Source organism: Lepus europaeus, chromosome 9, assembly GCF_033115175.1.
Source record: "Lepus europaeus isolate LE1 chromosome 9, mLepTim1.pri, whole genome shotgun sequence".
Lineage (NCBI taxonomy): Eukaryota > Metazoa > Chordata > Mammalia > Lagomorpha > Leporidae > Lepus > Lepus europaeus.
The window spans coordinates 125,347,308-125,361,714 of record NC_084835.1 but is presented as its reverse complement, the minus strand read 5'-3'; the positions used below and the strand labels follow the sequence as shown (position 1 = coordinate 125,361,714).

Below are 14,407 nucleotides of genomic sequence, written 5' to 3'. Positions count from 1 at the left end.
CAGAGGGATCTGAACTCACTGCCACAACACTGTCCAGACCGCTGGATTCTGAAGCATTTAACACTTCCCGCAGACACAGGAGCTGCGCCTTGGCACCACGCACTGTCCACACGTGTGCGCCAGTGATCGCCCACGGGCTCTGTCCCTGACTCAGGTGCCAGCCAGTGCTGCCACCCGGGGAACACTGCTGCCTCGCGCACACCAGGTCCACGCCAAGACCACCAAGACACACAACAATGCCCAGCCATCCCGCGGTTCGCTGCCATTGTGCCGCGGCTCAAGTGCCACCTGCAAGCACACAGAAGCAACACACGCCAAGCCCACTTGCACCCAATCAGTAACAGGTTCCTATCGACGCTTCCATCGTTCACGCGACTGTGGTCCGGAACATGGAGCTGTAGACAGAAGTCGGTGAACGGAGCAGCGCTGCGGCCCAGTGTGGACTGACCTGCGATTGTGTGCGCGTACAGCCGGCTGCCGAAGGTGAACACGTGCAGCTCGTACAGCCTCGCGATCTTCTCCAGGAAGTCCTTGCAGTGAGGGCGCAGGCGGGTGTGCAGCATCGGCTCGCCCCGGCCCAGCTGGAAGTGGAAGATGCCCTGCGAGCAACAGCAACGGCGGTCAGAGGTGGCCCCGCGTGCCCGGCGCCCTGGGCCGAGCCCCGCCCACGGCAGCTGCGGCACCCCTGGTGACAGAGTATGGTGATGACGCTAACCGCTCTGATCCCTGTAACAGCTACCACGGTAACTACATGCACCTGCTCCTGATAGCTATGCTAACGACCAGCCACGGTAAGTAGGGCAGCTACCCTTCACAGCCACGATACACACACCATACACTAACCACCCATGGTAATTACTCCTGATAACTGAGCTACTCCAGTAGCTGACTTCCCACTACCCAGGGCAACCATGATTACAACAGTAAGTACCCAAGATAGCAACTACCTACAGTGACAGCTACAGTAACCAGCTGTGCTAACTACTGTGCCAAGTCTGCTTACCAGCTGTGGCCAGGATGACTACCCCTCTGTGGGTGTCACCAAGGGGTCACGCTGGCCCTGGCCACACAGCGTCCTCTCCTGAGGACCGGGCTGGCATGGCAGTGCGCCTGTCTCATCTGGCAATCCAGCAGCCTACATGATGGGTACACAGATAAGTCTGCTCTCCTCAAGCAGTTAGACTTCGGTCCTTTTAATCCTGTTTGTCATCCATTTTCTCAGCAAGAACACTCGCCCGTAACAACGGGCTCCAGTCAAACCTCTGGCGCTCATGAAGAGGCCGTGTGTGAGTTACAGTGATGGCCTTCACCCTACATCACACCAAAAGTCCAACAGCTACAACATGAGCCTCCTTAAGAACATGGGTCCAGATCTCCACAACGCAGAACCAGATGGTCTTTCTCTGCCAGACCAGCAGGTGGCCGAGCTTCCGGAGCGGGGCAGGCACGGGCCACGGGGTCTGTGTTGGACGTAACTGCAGCTACTACCACCAGAGGCCTGTTCACGCCTCAACCGCCCCATGCAGACAGGAAGACGCAGCACCTTCCAGACCACACAAGCGGGAACAGACACAGTGAAGCCACTTCAAACTGTCTAATAAAACTGACTTGAAACACAACTTCAAAGGCAACGCACGCAGGCACAGACACGCAGGCAGCAGCTGCTCAGGCCGCAGGCCCGGACCCCGCAGCAGGGGGAGCGGTCGGCACGGACGCAATGCTGCTGTCTTTTCCCTTGTGAAATCCATGGTGACGGCACTCAGCCAGACGCCACCGTCACAACGGCACTTCCACAGCGTGATCAACCAGTCAGAGCAGTGCCCTCACTGCCCATGGGATCTGTGCAGGTCGCCCATGGGTGCGAATGTGTCGCTGCATTCACTGAGCCAGCCTCCAACGACCAAACACCCTGCCAATGGGGTCTGGCACCAAGCCCACTGCACTCCCTGCCGTCAAACGCCCACTGCTGCTGTCACAGCCCAACAGCTCAGCATCCAGCCCGACCGCTCCGTGTCCTGAGGCCTGGTTTCTGTGTCTGGACCTGGCCAAGGTGAAGACTCAGGGCTCCCACCAGACCGGACTGCCCAGGCCTCAGTAGGAGCCGGCAAGATGGGAGGACTCGCAGCACCCAGGACCCAGGACCGGTGCAGCCGGCACGTGTGTGCGAGCGCACAGTAGCTCAGTGCTGATGGGGCCCCTCGGGCAAGCCTCCAGCAACAGGCACTACAAGCTCCGGTCCTGAGCAGACGCTACATTGTGGAAACGTGCTGTTCACACCCAGACAGGGCTCCCTCCTGGCCCAGGAGAATCCAGGCACAACGAGTTCCACCCTCACCTCCAGCCCGGGTTCTCACAAGCATAACCCCAGCAACCCAGGGACATCCCTGATCAGCTCACCCAGCCCAACAGGGCCTCCCCTGCCCACCCACCGCCCGCCGGGGCCCTGGGTCCTCACACCCCGTCACCAGCAAGGGCACCGAGGGTGTGAGTGCTAACAAGGGGCATCCTCAGAGACCCGAGCAACGCTGCAGGTCTCACGGGGCGGCCCAGCTCACAGCCCTGGCCCGTGACTGACAGTCCGCTCCTGCAGCCTAGGCTGGCCATGCAACACTGGGGGACCCATGGCTTCTGGAAGGGCTGCCTGGCACCACCAGGCCCCTCACTTTATTGGACATCTGTGGACAGTGCTGCTCCGTCGTGTGGATCAGGGTCTGGTCCAGGTCGACCATGAGCACCAGCTTCCTGTTGCGATGCAGTCGCTGCTGGTCCTCCCTTGCTATTTTTTCAGCTTGCTAAGGCGACAAAGAGCACAGGAACACGACAAAGTGAGTACTTTTGGATCCCAAACAGAAGCACACTGACACACTCCAACCAACAGCCTCCACTGCCCAGCCAGGACCCACAGGAGGTCTGCAGCACCCGCCACAGGCGGTGTCCACCGCAGTTCTGTTTGGGCCAAACCTGCGGATGGCAGTCTGACGCGTGGTAACTCTACGTTAGCTTGAAGGCGGGGGAGGGCTGCACTAGTTCAGCTGAGTGCCACGGAGCAGGGGTCAGACCCACAAGCCCCGCCCGGACCACACGGCTCTGCGCCAGCAGCACTGGATCCTCCTCGGCCCCCCGTGGTCCTCGGCTCCCCATCGGCTTCTGGACAGAGGGCCACTGCTCTCGCCCTGCTCTGGGCCGCAACCTGTACACTGGGTCCATGCCAGCCTGGCCCGCACGCACCCTCAGTGGCACAACAGCCTTGGCGCTCCAACACCGGGACCCTCTCATCCCTGGTCCCAGCTAGAATTTGGCTCCTGGCAAAGCCAGACTGGCTGACCACTCACAGCTGCAGCGGCAGCAGCCAGGGGAGCTCCTGCCCCACCAGTAACGGGGACGTGTGCCTCTCCGGGTGCTGCTGTCGGCAGCCTGTCCCTCTACGTGAGCTGCCCAGCTACGAGGGGCTGTCTCAGAGACGACCTCGACCACCGACTGGGCGTCTTCTCCGACTCACCTCGGAGCTCACCATCAGCTCTGGCACGCTGTGCACCATGGACACGGTTGCTGTGGACAGTGGCATCTGCTGCTTGCCATTCTTACTCTGCAACCTTGAAAGCAATGAAGCACTGCTGAGATACACGCTCACGACTGGTCAGCTGTGCACCCGGGGCACAGGGGCTGGGAGTGACACTGAACGGTGCTGTCCCAGCGCAGAACCCTGCTCTAGGGCTGCCCGGGAACATCCTGTGTGGTTAGGACAACCAGTGAGGGCTGCACTCACGCTCACACACAGTCACACTGTCACGCACATGCAGGCACAGCCACACACATGCACATGTGCAGTCAACTGTCACACGCACGTGCACACACGCAGCCACAAATGCACACGCACAGCCACACGCACAAGCACACAGTCACACACATGGTCACTCAGTCACGTAGTCACACCAGTCATACAGCCATATGCACGTGCACACACAGTCACACTCAGTCACACACACAAGCACAGTCACACTCACACAGTCACACACGTGGTCACTCAGTCCTATGCAGTCAGTCCCGCAGTCACACAGTCATAGCCATGCATGCTCACATACACATTCACGGGCACGTGCACACACTCAGTCACACTCAGAAGCACTGTCACACACACGTGCACACATGTAGTCACAGTCATGCACATGTAACCTCACGCTGGCCACACTCTGGGAGTGCCTCAGACCAAGCTCACGCACACGCAGTCACACGCACACGCAGTCACGCTGGCCATTCACTCGGAGTGACTCAGCATCAACATTCACTATGAAAATAAACTGGAGAGTTCACATGGAAGCACAGAGAACGCATCCATAGACAACCAACCCTCACGGCTCCCCAGACACACGAGGGCCAACAGCTGGACGAGGGTTGGAGGGGAGGAGGCCCAGGCCTCTGAGGGGGCATGAGGCAGGAAGGGACCTGCGGTCCGCACAGCAGGACAAGGAGGTCAATCTCCACCCGGCACCTCACTGCCATGGCCGACAAGGGTCAGGCATGACACAGGCACGGCTGGGGGCGGGTACTCACTGGGTCAGGTCCTGGCCGCACTCGGCACACAACCCCTTCATGACCACCGGGTGGCTGCAGCCTTCCAGTCTCACCAGCACTGCCCTACAAAACACGGAGCAGAGACAATCACAGAGGAAAGGCCACTTTAAACCTCCGCTAGCACAGTGCGCGGAGACCCCTGCCTGGAGGCACCTGCCGTGCACCTCCGCACCAACTCTACACCAACCCTAGCCTTGACATCAGCCAGGCCACGGGCGGAGCTGCGGTGAAACCCAGGGGTCTGAGTCAGGAGAGACCCGCGGAGGACGCACGGCTGCCCCAAACGTGCTCAGTCTTCACGCGACCGCCACGCTCCTGATAAAGTGGTGTTAATGAAATTCAGCAAGGTACAGAAAGTCACCACCACCCAGATATACCAGTCTAGACGACAGTGCATCTATCGTAAAACTTGCAGCTCTCGGACAGACATGGTGCTTCTTGTCCGGCAGATGAGCCAAAATAAGGCTGGAATCAGAGGACCCCGGCTCCCACTCTGAGGACCCGCCCAGGCATGGACGCAGCCCGCCCACCAGAAGGCGTCTGCACAGACACCTGCAGAGGGCAACACTGTGAGGACGGTGGTCCGCTCCTGCAGGCCACCACGCGGGAGGCACAGCTATGGGGCAGCATCCTCTGAGGGGGGCTTTTCCCTGCAGGGAACGGGAGCACCTGGGAATGCAAGGGAGGCAGCCAGGCTCTGGTGCCTCGGGGCAGCAGGGAGCAGAACCAAGCTCAGGGCCCTGGCAGCTTCCTGCCTGGAATCCCAGCAGCCCTCATCTCACGCACACCTGCCAGAGCAGGGCAGGAAGCTGCCCCACTATCTGTTCCCACCCCTCGTCCTCATGTGCCAGCAGCCTCCACCCCCGTGGGCAACAGGGCCAGGGCCCTCCACGGACATGGAGCCCCTCTCAAGCAATCTCAGCCCCAACCCACGGTGAGCAGCCTGGTGGGGATGGACAGGAAAGGTCATTAACACCCATATCACAGAAGGAGCTCTGCCCCAAACGCTTCTTGAAGAGTATACAAATCTGAATTTTGCACATCAAGCATTCTACAACAGACAACATGGCAGTGGTATTTTCTTTGAAAAAAGGATTAAGCTTTTGAAGGTGACAGTAAGATCTCCTTAGCTTAGTGATCAAAATTCTGCAACCCACCTGCCCAAGTTACCAAAAACACACAGAGGAAGGCCCAGGCAGAGTCAGACAACGAGACACAGAAACTACTTAGCAACACCGAGAGCCAGAGCACCCGGAACCAGACACTGCTCAGTGAGACCAGAGCCGGCACCGCCTGGCCGCAGAAGGACCTGCACACACTACGCATGGCGCACCTGCTGCTGTGACCAGCTCTGGGCCAGCAGACACAAAGGGACACGCTCGAGGCCTGGCTCCAGGACTCACCAGTAACACCCTCAGCAGCAGCACCGCAGGGAGCGACACACAGCCCCACAGGTGAGGGCCTGCCCCAACACACCGGGCGGCGGGGCCCGCCTGCCCCGACACTGCCTACTAGAAACCCCGGGGAGCAACACCAAGTCTTCAGTGAGGCCGCGCCATGCCAAAGCAACATGGGAAAATCAGCAGCATTTCTAGAGCCAACCTTGAGGAAGTGGAAACCAAACTTAAAACCACAGCACCACGTGCCACTCAGAGCGAAACCCAAGCACTCACAGCCGCGGGCGAGAAGGCGAGACCTGAGTGTGACAGCGCCTGGATGCTGACACCGGCTCCCACACAGGCCTGCCCAAGTCCCGCAGGGCTGCAACCACGGACAAGCTTATCCTAACACCTACGGGAAGGCCCCGGCCCCTGCATGGCTGAAGCGACTGACAATGAATGAATGGGGGTAGTGCTGTACCTGACCTGCAGCAACACCCATGGCCAGCAGGGCCCTGGGAACAGGCCTGCCCGGCCGGCCGGCCAGCTCTTCAGTGTGGAGGCTTCTGAGCAAAGGGGAAGAGCGCCCGCATCGCACGTCCCGGGCAGGGCTCCCGCCTCATCAAGACATCAAGTTCTGCTCCGGGAGACCCTGTCGGGGACGGGTGTCCAGGACAAAGGACTCAGCGAAGGCCACGGCCTGGCCAGGGAACGGGCAAGCGACAGCTATGTGAACCACGCACGTCCTTAGCTCTGAGGGAGACCCAAACACGCACACAGTGGGGCTGCACACACTTCTGGGACGCAAAGAATTCAGCTACTCCAGGAACAGTGTGGCGGCCAGACACGCCCTTAGCTCCACAGGATCGGCACAGAGGCAGGCGGCAGGTGCGAGGAAGGTGACAGCCCGCAGGTGCTGGCCCTCTGCCCACTGCTCACAGGTCAGCAAGCCCAAGGAGCCATGTGCCCCCCACCCCGGCAGCTGCTCCAGAAACACCGCTTGTCCACGTGTCCCCTCCCCGAGCTTCCGAATCCTGCAGAGCGCCATTTCCACTTCCGCCCAAGTCTGCCTCAGCCTCCCCAAACTCAGAGAAACAAGAGATGGCTGGGCCTCAGCCTCCCCAGGCACCACTGCTCTCCTCCCGGCTCTGGGACCCCACCCGCCTGCGTGGCTCCTTGGCACCCCAACCATTACACCCAAGCCCAGCTCCCTGGCTGGACGCTGGACCTCGAAGTCCTTTACCTGAGCACCAATTGCTTTTTGAAGATTTATTTGACAGGCCGAGTAACAGACAGACGGAGAGAGAAGCGGGGAGGGACACAGAGGGGTCTTCCAGCTGCTGGTTCACTCTGCAAATGGCCCCAACAGCCAGGGCTGGGCCAAGCTGAAGCCAGGAGCCAGGAACTCCATCAGCGTCTCCCAGGTAGGTGGCAGGGGTCCAAGGACTTGGGACATCTCCCACTTCGACTGATGCTCTTATACGGGACACTGGTGTCACAAACAGCAGCTTTACCTGCTGGGCCATGGTGCCAGCAGCCGAGCACTGTAGGGTTACAGTGTCAGAGCCCAAGCAGCCACCCACCCAGGAGCCCTGGCCCCTCCGTGCAGTCCTGGGCCCCACACAGAGCATCCCCATGCTGTGCCCTGGGAGGCTGAGCAGCACCAGCACATGCACGCCCTCCCCAAAACCCAGGTCCACTGCTTTCGTGAGAAACCTGTGGAGGGCGTCACCGTCTCTAACCTGGCAGAGGGGCTACCTACGCTCTGAGATGCTGGCTTAGGCTGTGTTCTGAACAGCTCGGGAAGGCTTTGCGATCAAAGACCAAGTAAAGGGGCTGGTGCTACGGATAGCGGGCAAAGCTGCCACCTGCAGTACTGGCATCCTATGTGGGTGCCGGTTCAAGTCCTGGCCACTCCACTTCCAATCTAGCTCTCTGCTATGGTCTGGGAAAGCAGTGGAAGATGGTCCAAGTGCTTGGGCCCCTGCACCCACGCGGGAGACCTGGAAGAAGCTCCTGGTTCTGGTTTCGGATCTGCACAGCTCTGGCTGTTGGGGCCATCTGGGGAGTGAACCAGCAGATGGAAGACCTCTCTCTGTATATCTCTGACGTTCAAATAATCTTAAAAAAAAAAAAAAAAAAAAAGACCACGTAAGAATGTAGTACAGGGGCTGGTGTGGCGCAGGTTAAGCCACCAACTGCAATGCCAGAACCCCAATGCTCCATTTCTGATGCAGCTCCTCGCTCACATGCCTGGGGAAGCAGAAGATAACTGGGCCCCGTCACCCCCGGAGGACCTGGGTGCAGCTTCAGGCACCTGGCCCAACCTGGCTGTTGCAGCCATTTGGGGAATGAACCAACAGATGGAGGACTACTTTATCTAACTCTGCCTCTCAAACAAAAAAAGAATGTTTAAACAAGAAGAGTATGTAGTACTAAGACAGGAAGAGCTAGGGCAACACTCCTCACAGCGCCCACCCAGGCCTGCACCACACCCCCTCACAGTGCCCACCAGGCCTGCACCACACCCCTCACAGCTCCACCCAGGCCTGCACCACACCCCCCTCACAGCGCCCACCCAGGCCCGCACCACCCCCCTCACAGTGCCCGCCCAGGCCTGCACCACACCCCCCTCACAGTGCCCACCCAGGCCTGCACCACACCCCCCTCACAGCTCCACCCAGGCCTGCACCACACCCCCCTCACAGCTCCACCCAGGCCTGCACCACACCCCCCTCACAGCTCCCACCCAGGCCTGCACCACACCCCCTCACAGCTCCACCCAGGCCTGCACCACACCCCCCTCACAGCTCCCACCCAGGCCTGCATCACTCACATCCACTCGGACACTAAGATTGCTGTGAAGACAACACAAAGTTTAGGATCAACCTGAGATGTCAAGTCACCCCCAGTAGCTGAAGATAGAGTTGCCAAACAAGTGATTTCCTCGCAAATGCACAGGAATGCTCTCCTGGGCTCTGGGCTCTCCGCTCTCCACGGGGAAGGCCCATGGATGCCACTCCTACAGCTCAGCAAGGGCTCCAGGAAGTCCACAACTCCACACTGAGACAGGAGAGTACTGGGGGCGGGATCTGGGGGGGTAGTACTTAGAGTGCATTGAGAAGTACCTGGGGTTGGGGAGGGAGTACCTGGGGCAGGGGAGGGAGAGCCTGGGGTGGGACAAGAAGTATCTGGGGGGGGGGCGGCGCATGGCTACCTGCGCCCTGATCCCGGTTTCCGCCGTTCCCACCAGAAGGGTTATACGGCCGAGCTGGGGCTGGGGCTGCATCAGGAGCACACACCCGGCCTGCCCAGAGGACCTGGGGGCACCGTCCGGCTAAATCTGGGACAAGTAACAATGGATTCTTTTTTTTTTTTTATTATCTTTTTTTTTTTGACAGGCAGAGTGGACAGTGAGAGAGAGAGAGAGACAGAGAGAAAGGTCTTCCTTTTTGCCATTGGTTCACCCTCCAATGGCCGCCGCGGTAGCGCGCTGCGGCCGGCGCACCGCGCTGTTCCGATGGCAGGAGCCAGGTGCTTCTCCTGGTCTCCCATGGGGTGCAGGGCCCAAGGACTTGGGCCATCCTCCACTGCACTCCCTGGCCACAGCAGAGAGCTGGCCTGGAAGAGGGGCAACCGGGACAGGATCGGTGCCCCGACCGGGACTAGAACCCGGTGTGCCGGCGCCGCAAGGAGTAACAATGGATTCTAACCGAGTCCACACTGCTACACAAGAACGTTAATCTGCTGTTCTGAGTAGAAAAGTCAACACCAGCGGAGCAGAATGACGGAGCCTGGAGCAGCACCACGGAACAGCCGTGGCCAAGGCCACGAGACGCCAGGGTGGGTGCGCGGGCAGCAGAGCACTGGCAGTTACCACAGTATCTCTCACAGACGCTCAATTTCAACGAGAAAATGGGGGACCCGCTTGGCATCACAGGTGGGACAAGCCGTGGCCGCGCCGCCTGAGGACAGTCCTGCAGACACGCTACGAAGCGAGGAGGGGAGATCTGACCCCAGCGGGGCCTGCGAACCACCGAGTCTGCAGGATCCGGGAAAGGCCAGCCCAAACCCCGGCCCGGGGGGCCTGCTCACGCGGCCGCCACGCGCCACGCACATCCACCCAGCGCTGCTCCTGAGCTGTCTGCCCTCTCTGCCCCCGAGGGGGCCGCTCGCGGGAGCCTCGACAGACGTCGCCTGGGGGCCACGACTTGCTTCGCACTTCTCCAAGTTTTATTTATTCCTCTGAAAGGCAGACTTACAAGAGAGCTCTTCCATCTGCTGATTCCCTCCCCAAATGGCCACAACGGCTGGGGCCAGGCCAGAGCCCGGAGCTTCACCCAGGTCTGGGGCCAGGCCAGAGCCCGGAGCCTCACCCAGGTCTCCCACCGGCTGGGCCCAGTGACGGGCCATCCTGCGCTGCTTGCTCAGGCGCGTTAGCAGGGAGCTGGATTGGAAGTGGCATAGCCGGGGCTTGAACTGGCTTGAACACATGGGACGGCTCCAGGAGCAATCGCCTGCCCCATGAGCGGTGAAGACCAAAGCCTGTGCCGTGTGGGACCCGGGCCAGCAGGCTCAGGGCTCCGACAGAGCAGGACCAGCACACGGCCGTCTTTTCAAACCTCTTTCAAACTGTAAACATTAAACAAAGTACATTTTAGCTCAAGTTTTTCTTGAAATTATTAGAAATTCTGCATATATCTCATGGTAAATAATAGGTAACAACCCATTAAGGTATCTTTTAAAAATATTCACTTATTTATTTGAAAGGCAGGGGGAGAGGGAGAGGGAGAGAGAGAGAGAGAAAGGGAGGAGAGTTTCTACCCACTGGTTCACTCCCCAGACGGCCGGAACAGCCAGGTCTGGGCCAGCATGAGGCTCCAGCCTCGTCTCCCAAACACCTGGCTGTTGTCCAGAGCTTCCCCGGCCGCCCCGCCCGCAATCTCTCTTCCTAAACTCGATCTCTCTTCCTAGACTCGGGAAGCACACCGGCCTTTTAAAATGTCACCTAAACACTGACATTAACTCGTCCCATTTTCTTTAGTCTCCTTCCTCTAAGCAAAAAAAGTAGCTCTCTGCTTTCAAATACACACATTTTTTAAACCCCATGAAGATGGAGACACATTTGATAACATACCCAGAAGTTTGTTAAAACCCAAACAACTGTTGGAGGCAGACATGCTTCAAAACCCACCGGGAGGCCGCGCTGTGGCTCAGCGGGCTACGCCTCCACCTGGGGCGCTGGCATCCCATATGGGCGCCGGTTCTAGTCCCGGCTGCTACTCTTCCAGTCCTGCTCTCTGCTGTGGCCTGGGAAAGCAGTAGAAGATGGCCCAAGTCCTTGGATCCCTGCACCCACGTGGGAGACCCGGAAGAAGCTCCTGGCTTTGGATCAGCTCAGTTGTGGCCATTTGGGGAGTGCACCAGTGAGTGGAAGACCTTTCTCTCGTCTCTCCTTCTGTCTGTGACTCTACCTCTCAAATGAATGAAATAGTTCCAACAAAACAAAAAAACCATCGGGTTCAAAGACCAGAACGGAGAAGGCCGGAGCGGGTGCACGCGCGGCAGCCGAGTGGTGTTTCCCTGACTTCAACAAGAAATGCCTTTCCCGGAGTAGCCTTTTACACGGCGCTGATGTCGGTAACAGAGTCAAACGTGACTGAAAACCCAATTCATCAAGGTTCTGGAGAGCAGGACGGAGAGAATCCCTCAGCCCCGCCTTAGGGCCTCGGGCCACCACGCAGAGCTGGGGTCTCCCCGGCCCCTGGGCGCCCACGGCGGGTGGGGGGCGAGGCTGCCGTCTCTGCTGTGGCTCCCACAGCTCCGATCCAGCATCTACAAAGCACTCGGGCTTGCGGCCACACGTCCCCGTCCTCAGCACGTTGGTGACGACAAAGCAGAGAAAGCAAATAGTTCAATAAACGAACAACTCAGATTGAGCTTCTGCCAGGCGGCGGCGTGTCAACACTCGCACACGAACCTCGTGACAACACGGGTCCACCTGCCCACCCCGGGGTTCCTGTGGCAGGAGCGGGGGTGGGGCTGGGGCCTCGCTGTCCCCCGGCTGCTCAGGCGCCTGAGGAGTCCCTGCTTCCAGCTAGAGGAGGAGGAGGTGCTGTGAGGACACACGACCTGGCCGAGGACCCCGCGGCCACATGCTCCGGTGGCGGCTCCCGGGGCCCAAGGGCAGGACCAGTGCACCTGCTCCCCAGCACCACCCACGCCTCTCGGGCTCAGCCACACGTGGCCATCCAGCATCCAGGGTCCCTGTGTCCCGGCTCTACCACCACACAGCTGCGGCCACGCTCACCCTCACAGGTGCCCTGCAGACAACCAGGAGGGAGCAGCGGCCATGGACCTGAAGCGTCTCAGGCAGGGGGAGCCCAGCCCGCCACCGCCTGCCCACCGCCGTCTTCAGCCCTCTCCGGCCGGTGACCAGCAGGCCAGCAGAGCCATGAGGACCGGGACAGCGGGCTCTGCGGGCCTCACCTGCCCACCCCCGGGACGGGCTCGGGCTGGCCTCCCAGAACTCTCGTCTGACACCCGAGTTTCGGGTCGTCAGCAGGGCTGCACGCAGGCTGGGAGGTTCGGGGCCTTTCCAGGCTGGGCCGTGAGCAGAGGACCCCTGCCACGGCCGAGGGTGGGCCAGGATGTGCCTCAAAAGCAGCCGTGGGTGTCAGCAACACTGCCTGTGCCCACACACTGTGAAAGGCCACACGACCACCAACGCTTCAGCAAACTTCAACCGAACCCCGAGTGCCTGCTCTCCCAGATCCCAAGGTCGGGCCACTGCAGGCAAGCTTCCCAAGACAGTCCCGGGGCCCCGGGCGGCCGGAGAGCACTCGCGGGCACCGAGGGGCACAAGGCCACAGGGGACGCCTTCTGAGGTCAGAGCGGCTCCCACGGCCCCGCGGGCGCCACGGAGCTGGAGGCTGACGCTCACCACCGTCCCTGCCCTACATCCAGAGCCAGCGACACCCCGGGCCCAGGCCTGGTGGCGGCCACATCGGAACTGCCGGACCGGAAGTCTTTCAGATTGGGGAATTTTTTGGATTTCGAAACAAAGTGTGACTCGGAGCCCGCATCGCCAGCGCTCAGCCTGCAACCCTGGACCACAGACACCAGAACCCACTCGTGGGGCAAGCACAGGAACCGCTGCGGGCCGTCTGCCCACAGCGCACAGAGGAAGAAAACCACAGGTCCACACCGCAGGCCGTGGGGCTCGCTCCGGACAAGCGGCTCGGAAGGGCCAGGGGACGCTCACGACACCCTGCTCGCAGCTGGACACGGCCCAGGGCTCCGCCCCCGGCTTGGGGATCGGCGGGCTCCCCGGTCCCCTTGGTCTGTGAAGAGGCCGGGCCCCGCGGCGACAGCTCCAGGACCCTGACACGTGGTCCGGCCAGGAAGCGCTATGGCTGACCGCTCAGACGGACGCACGGGCCGGCCTCGCGCGCTGGTGAGCAGGCGTGAAGCCGCGGCTTCCACGCTAACCGGCTGCGGGCCACGACGGCGCTGGACGCCGCCCGCACCCAGGGCTCCCGGGCCCCGCGGAGCGCCCAGCCCGCCGACTCCCTTCCGGCTCCCGGGCCCAGGCTGCTGCCCAAGACGCGGCGCGAGCCCGGCGGCAGCCCGAGAGCCGGGGGCCCGCCTCCCAGCGCCCGGTGTGCCGAGGCTGCAGGCGCCGCGCGGCTCGCGAGCTGCTCCGGGCCGCCGAAAGGCGGCAGAGAACGCGCGGACCCCACTCACCCGGGGGCCAGCAGCTGGCCCGGCTGGGCGCACAGCTCCCGCACCACGCCAGCGCGCTCCGACCGCAGCCTGCGCTCAGCCCGCGCCGTGCGCACGCAGCTCCCCGAGGCGCGGGCCGGGGCGCCCCCGGCGGGCTGCGCGGAGGCGGCGGCCTCGCACACGGCCAGCACCGAGCCGATGCGCACCGCCGCGCCCGCCGCCACCTTCCACTCGAGCAGGCGGAGCGGCGCGGGGCCGGGGCAGCGCACCTCGGCCACGGCGACTGCCGGGGCGCCCTCGGCGGGGCCGCGGGTCGCGGCCGGCGCCTCCATCGCGGCGCAGCGCGCTCAGGGCGCACAGCTCATCGCGGGCGGCCCGGCCGGGCAGCGCCGCAGTTCCCGCTCCGGCACCGGCTTCCACCCGCCGCTCGGCCCGCGCCGAGTTCCGGGAGGACGCGCTGACGTCACGCGAAGGCGGGACGCACGGCGTGCGTGCGTGCGTAAACACGGGCCACGCGCGGCCTCCGAGCGGACGCGCGGCTCCCTGGCGCGCCGAGCGGCTTCGCGCTGCGAGGGGCCCCGGCGTCAGCCTCCCTCAGGCGGGGCCGGCTGGGGCCGGGAGCCCGCTGCCCTCCAACCGCGCCGGAGACTCCTGGCACCACCGCCCTCGAGTACGCCCGCGCCGCGCGAGCCCCAGCGCGAGACTACGACTCCCGGCGTGCACAGCGGAGC

General features: G+C 61.9%; 1 protein-coding gene across 2 annotated transcripts in view; it reads right to left on the bottom strand.

Moving 5' to 3' along the window:
- The window catches only part of CTDP1 (CTD phosphatase subunit 1), a 50,901-nt gene extending 36,893 nt beyond the window's left edge, over nt 1-14,008 (bottom strand). For both annotated transcript variants that reach the window (XM_062201826.1, XM_062201828.1), the window contains exons 1-5: nt 13,698-14,008; nt 4,552-4,635; nt 3,500-3,593; nt 2,664-2,792; nt 449-599 (exon numbers count right to left, since the gene is read on the bottom strand). In XM_062201826.1, the coding sequence (XP_062057810.1) occupies nt 449-599; nt 2,664-2,792; nt 3,500-3,593; nt 4,552-4,635; nt 13,698-14,008 (769 nt within the window). The remainder of the gene's footprint in view (nt 1-448; nt 600-2,663; nt 2,793-3,499; nt 3,594-4,551; nt 4,636-13,697) is intronic.
- Between the last annotated feature and the right edge of the window lie 399 nt (nt 14,009-14,407).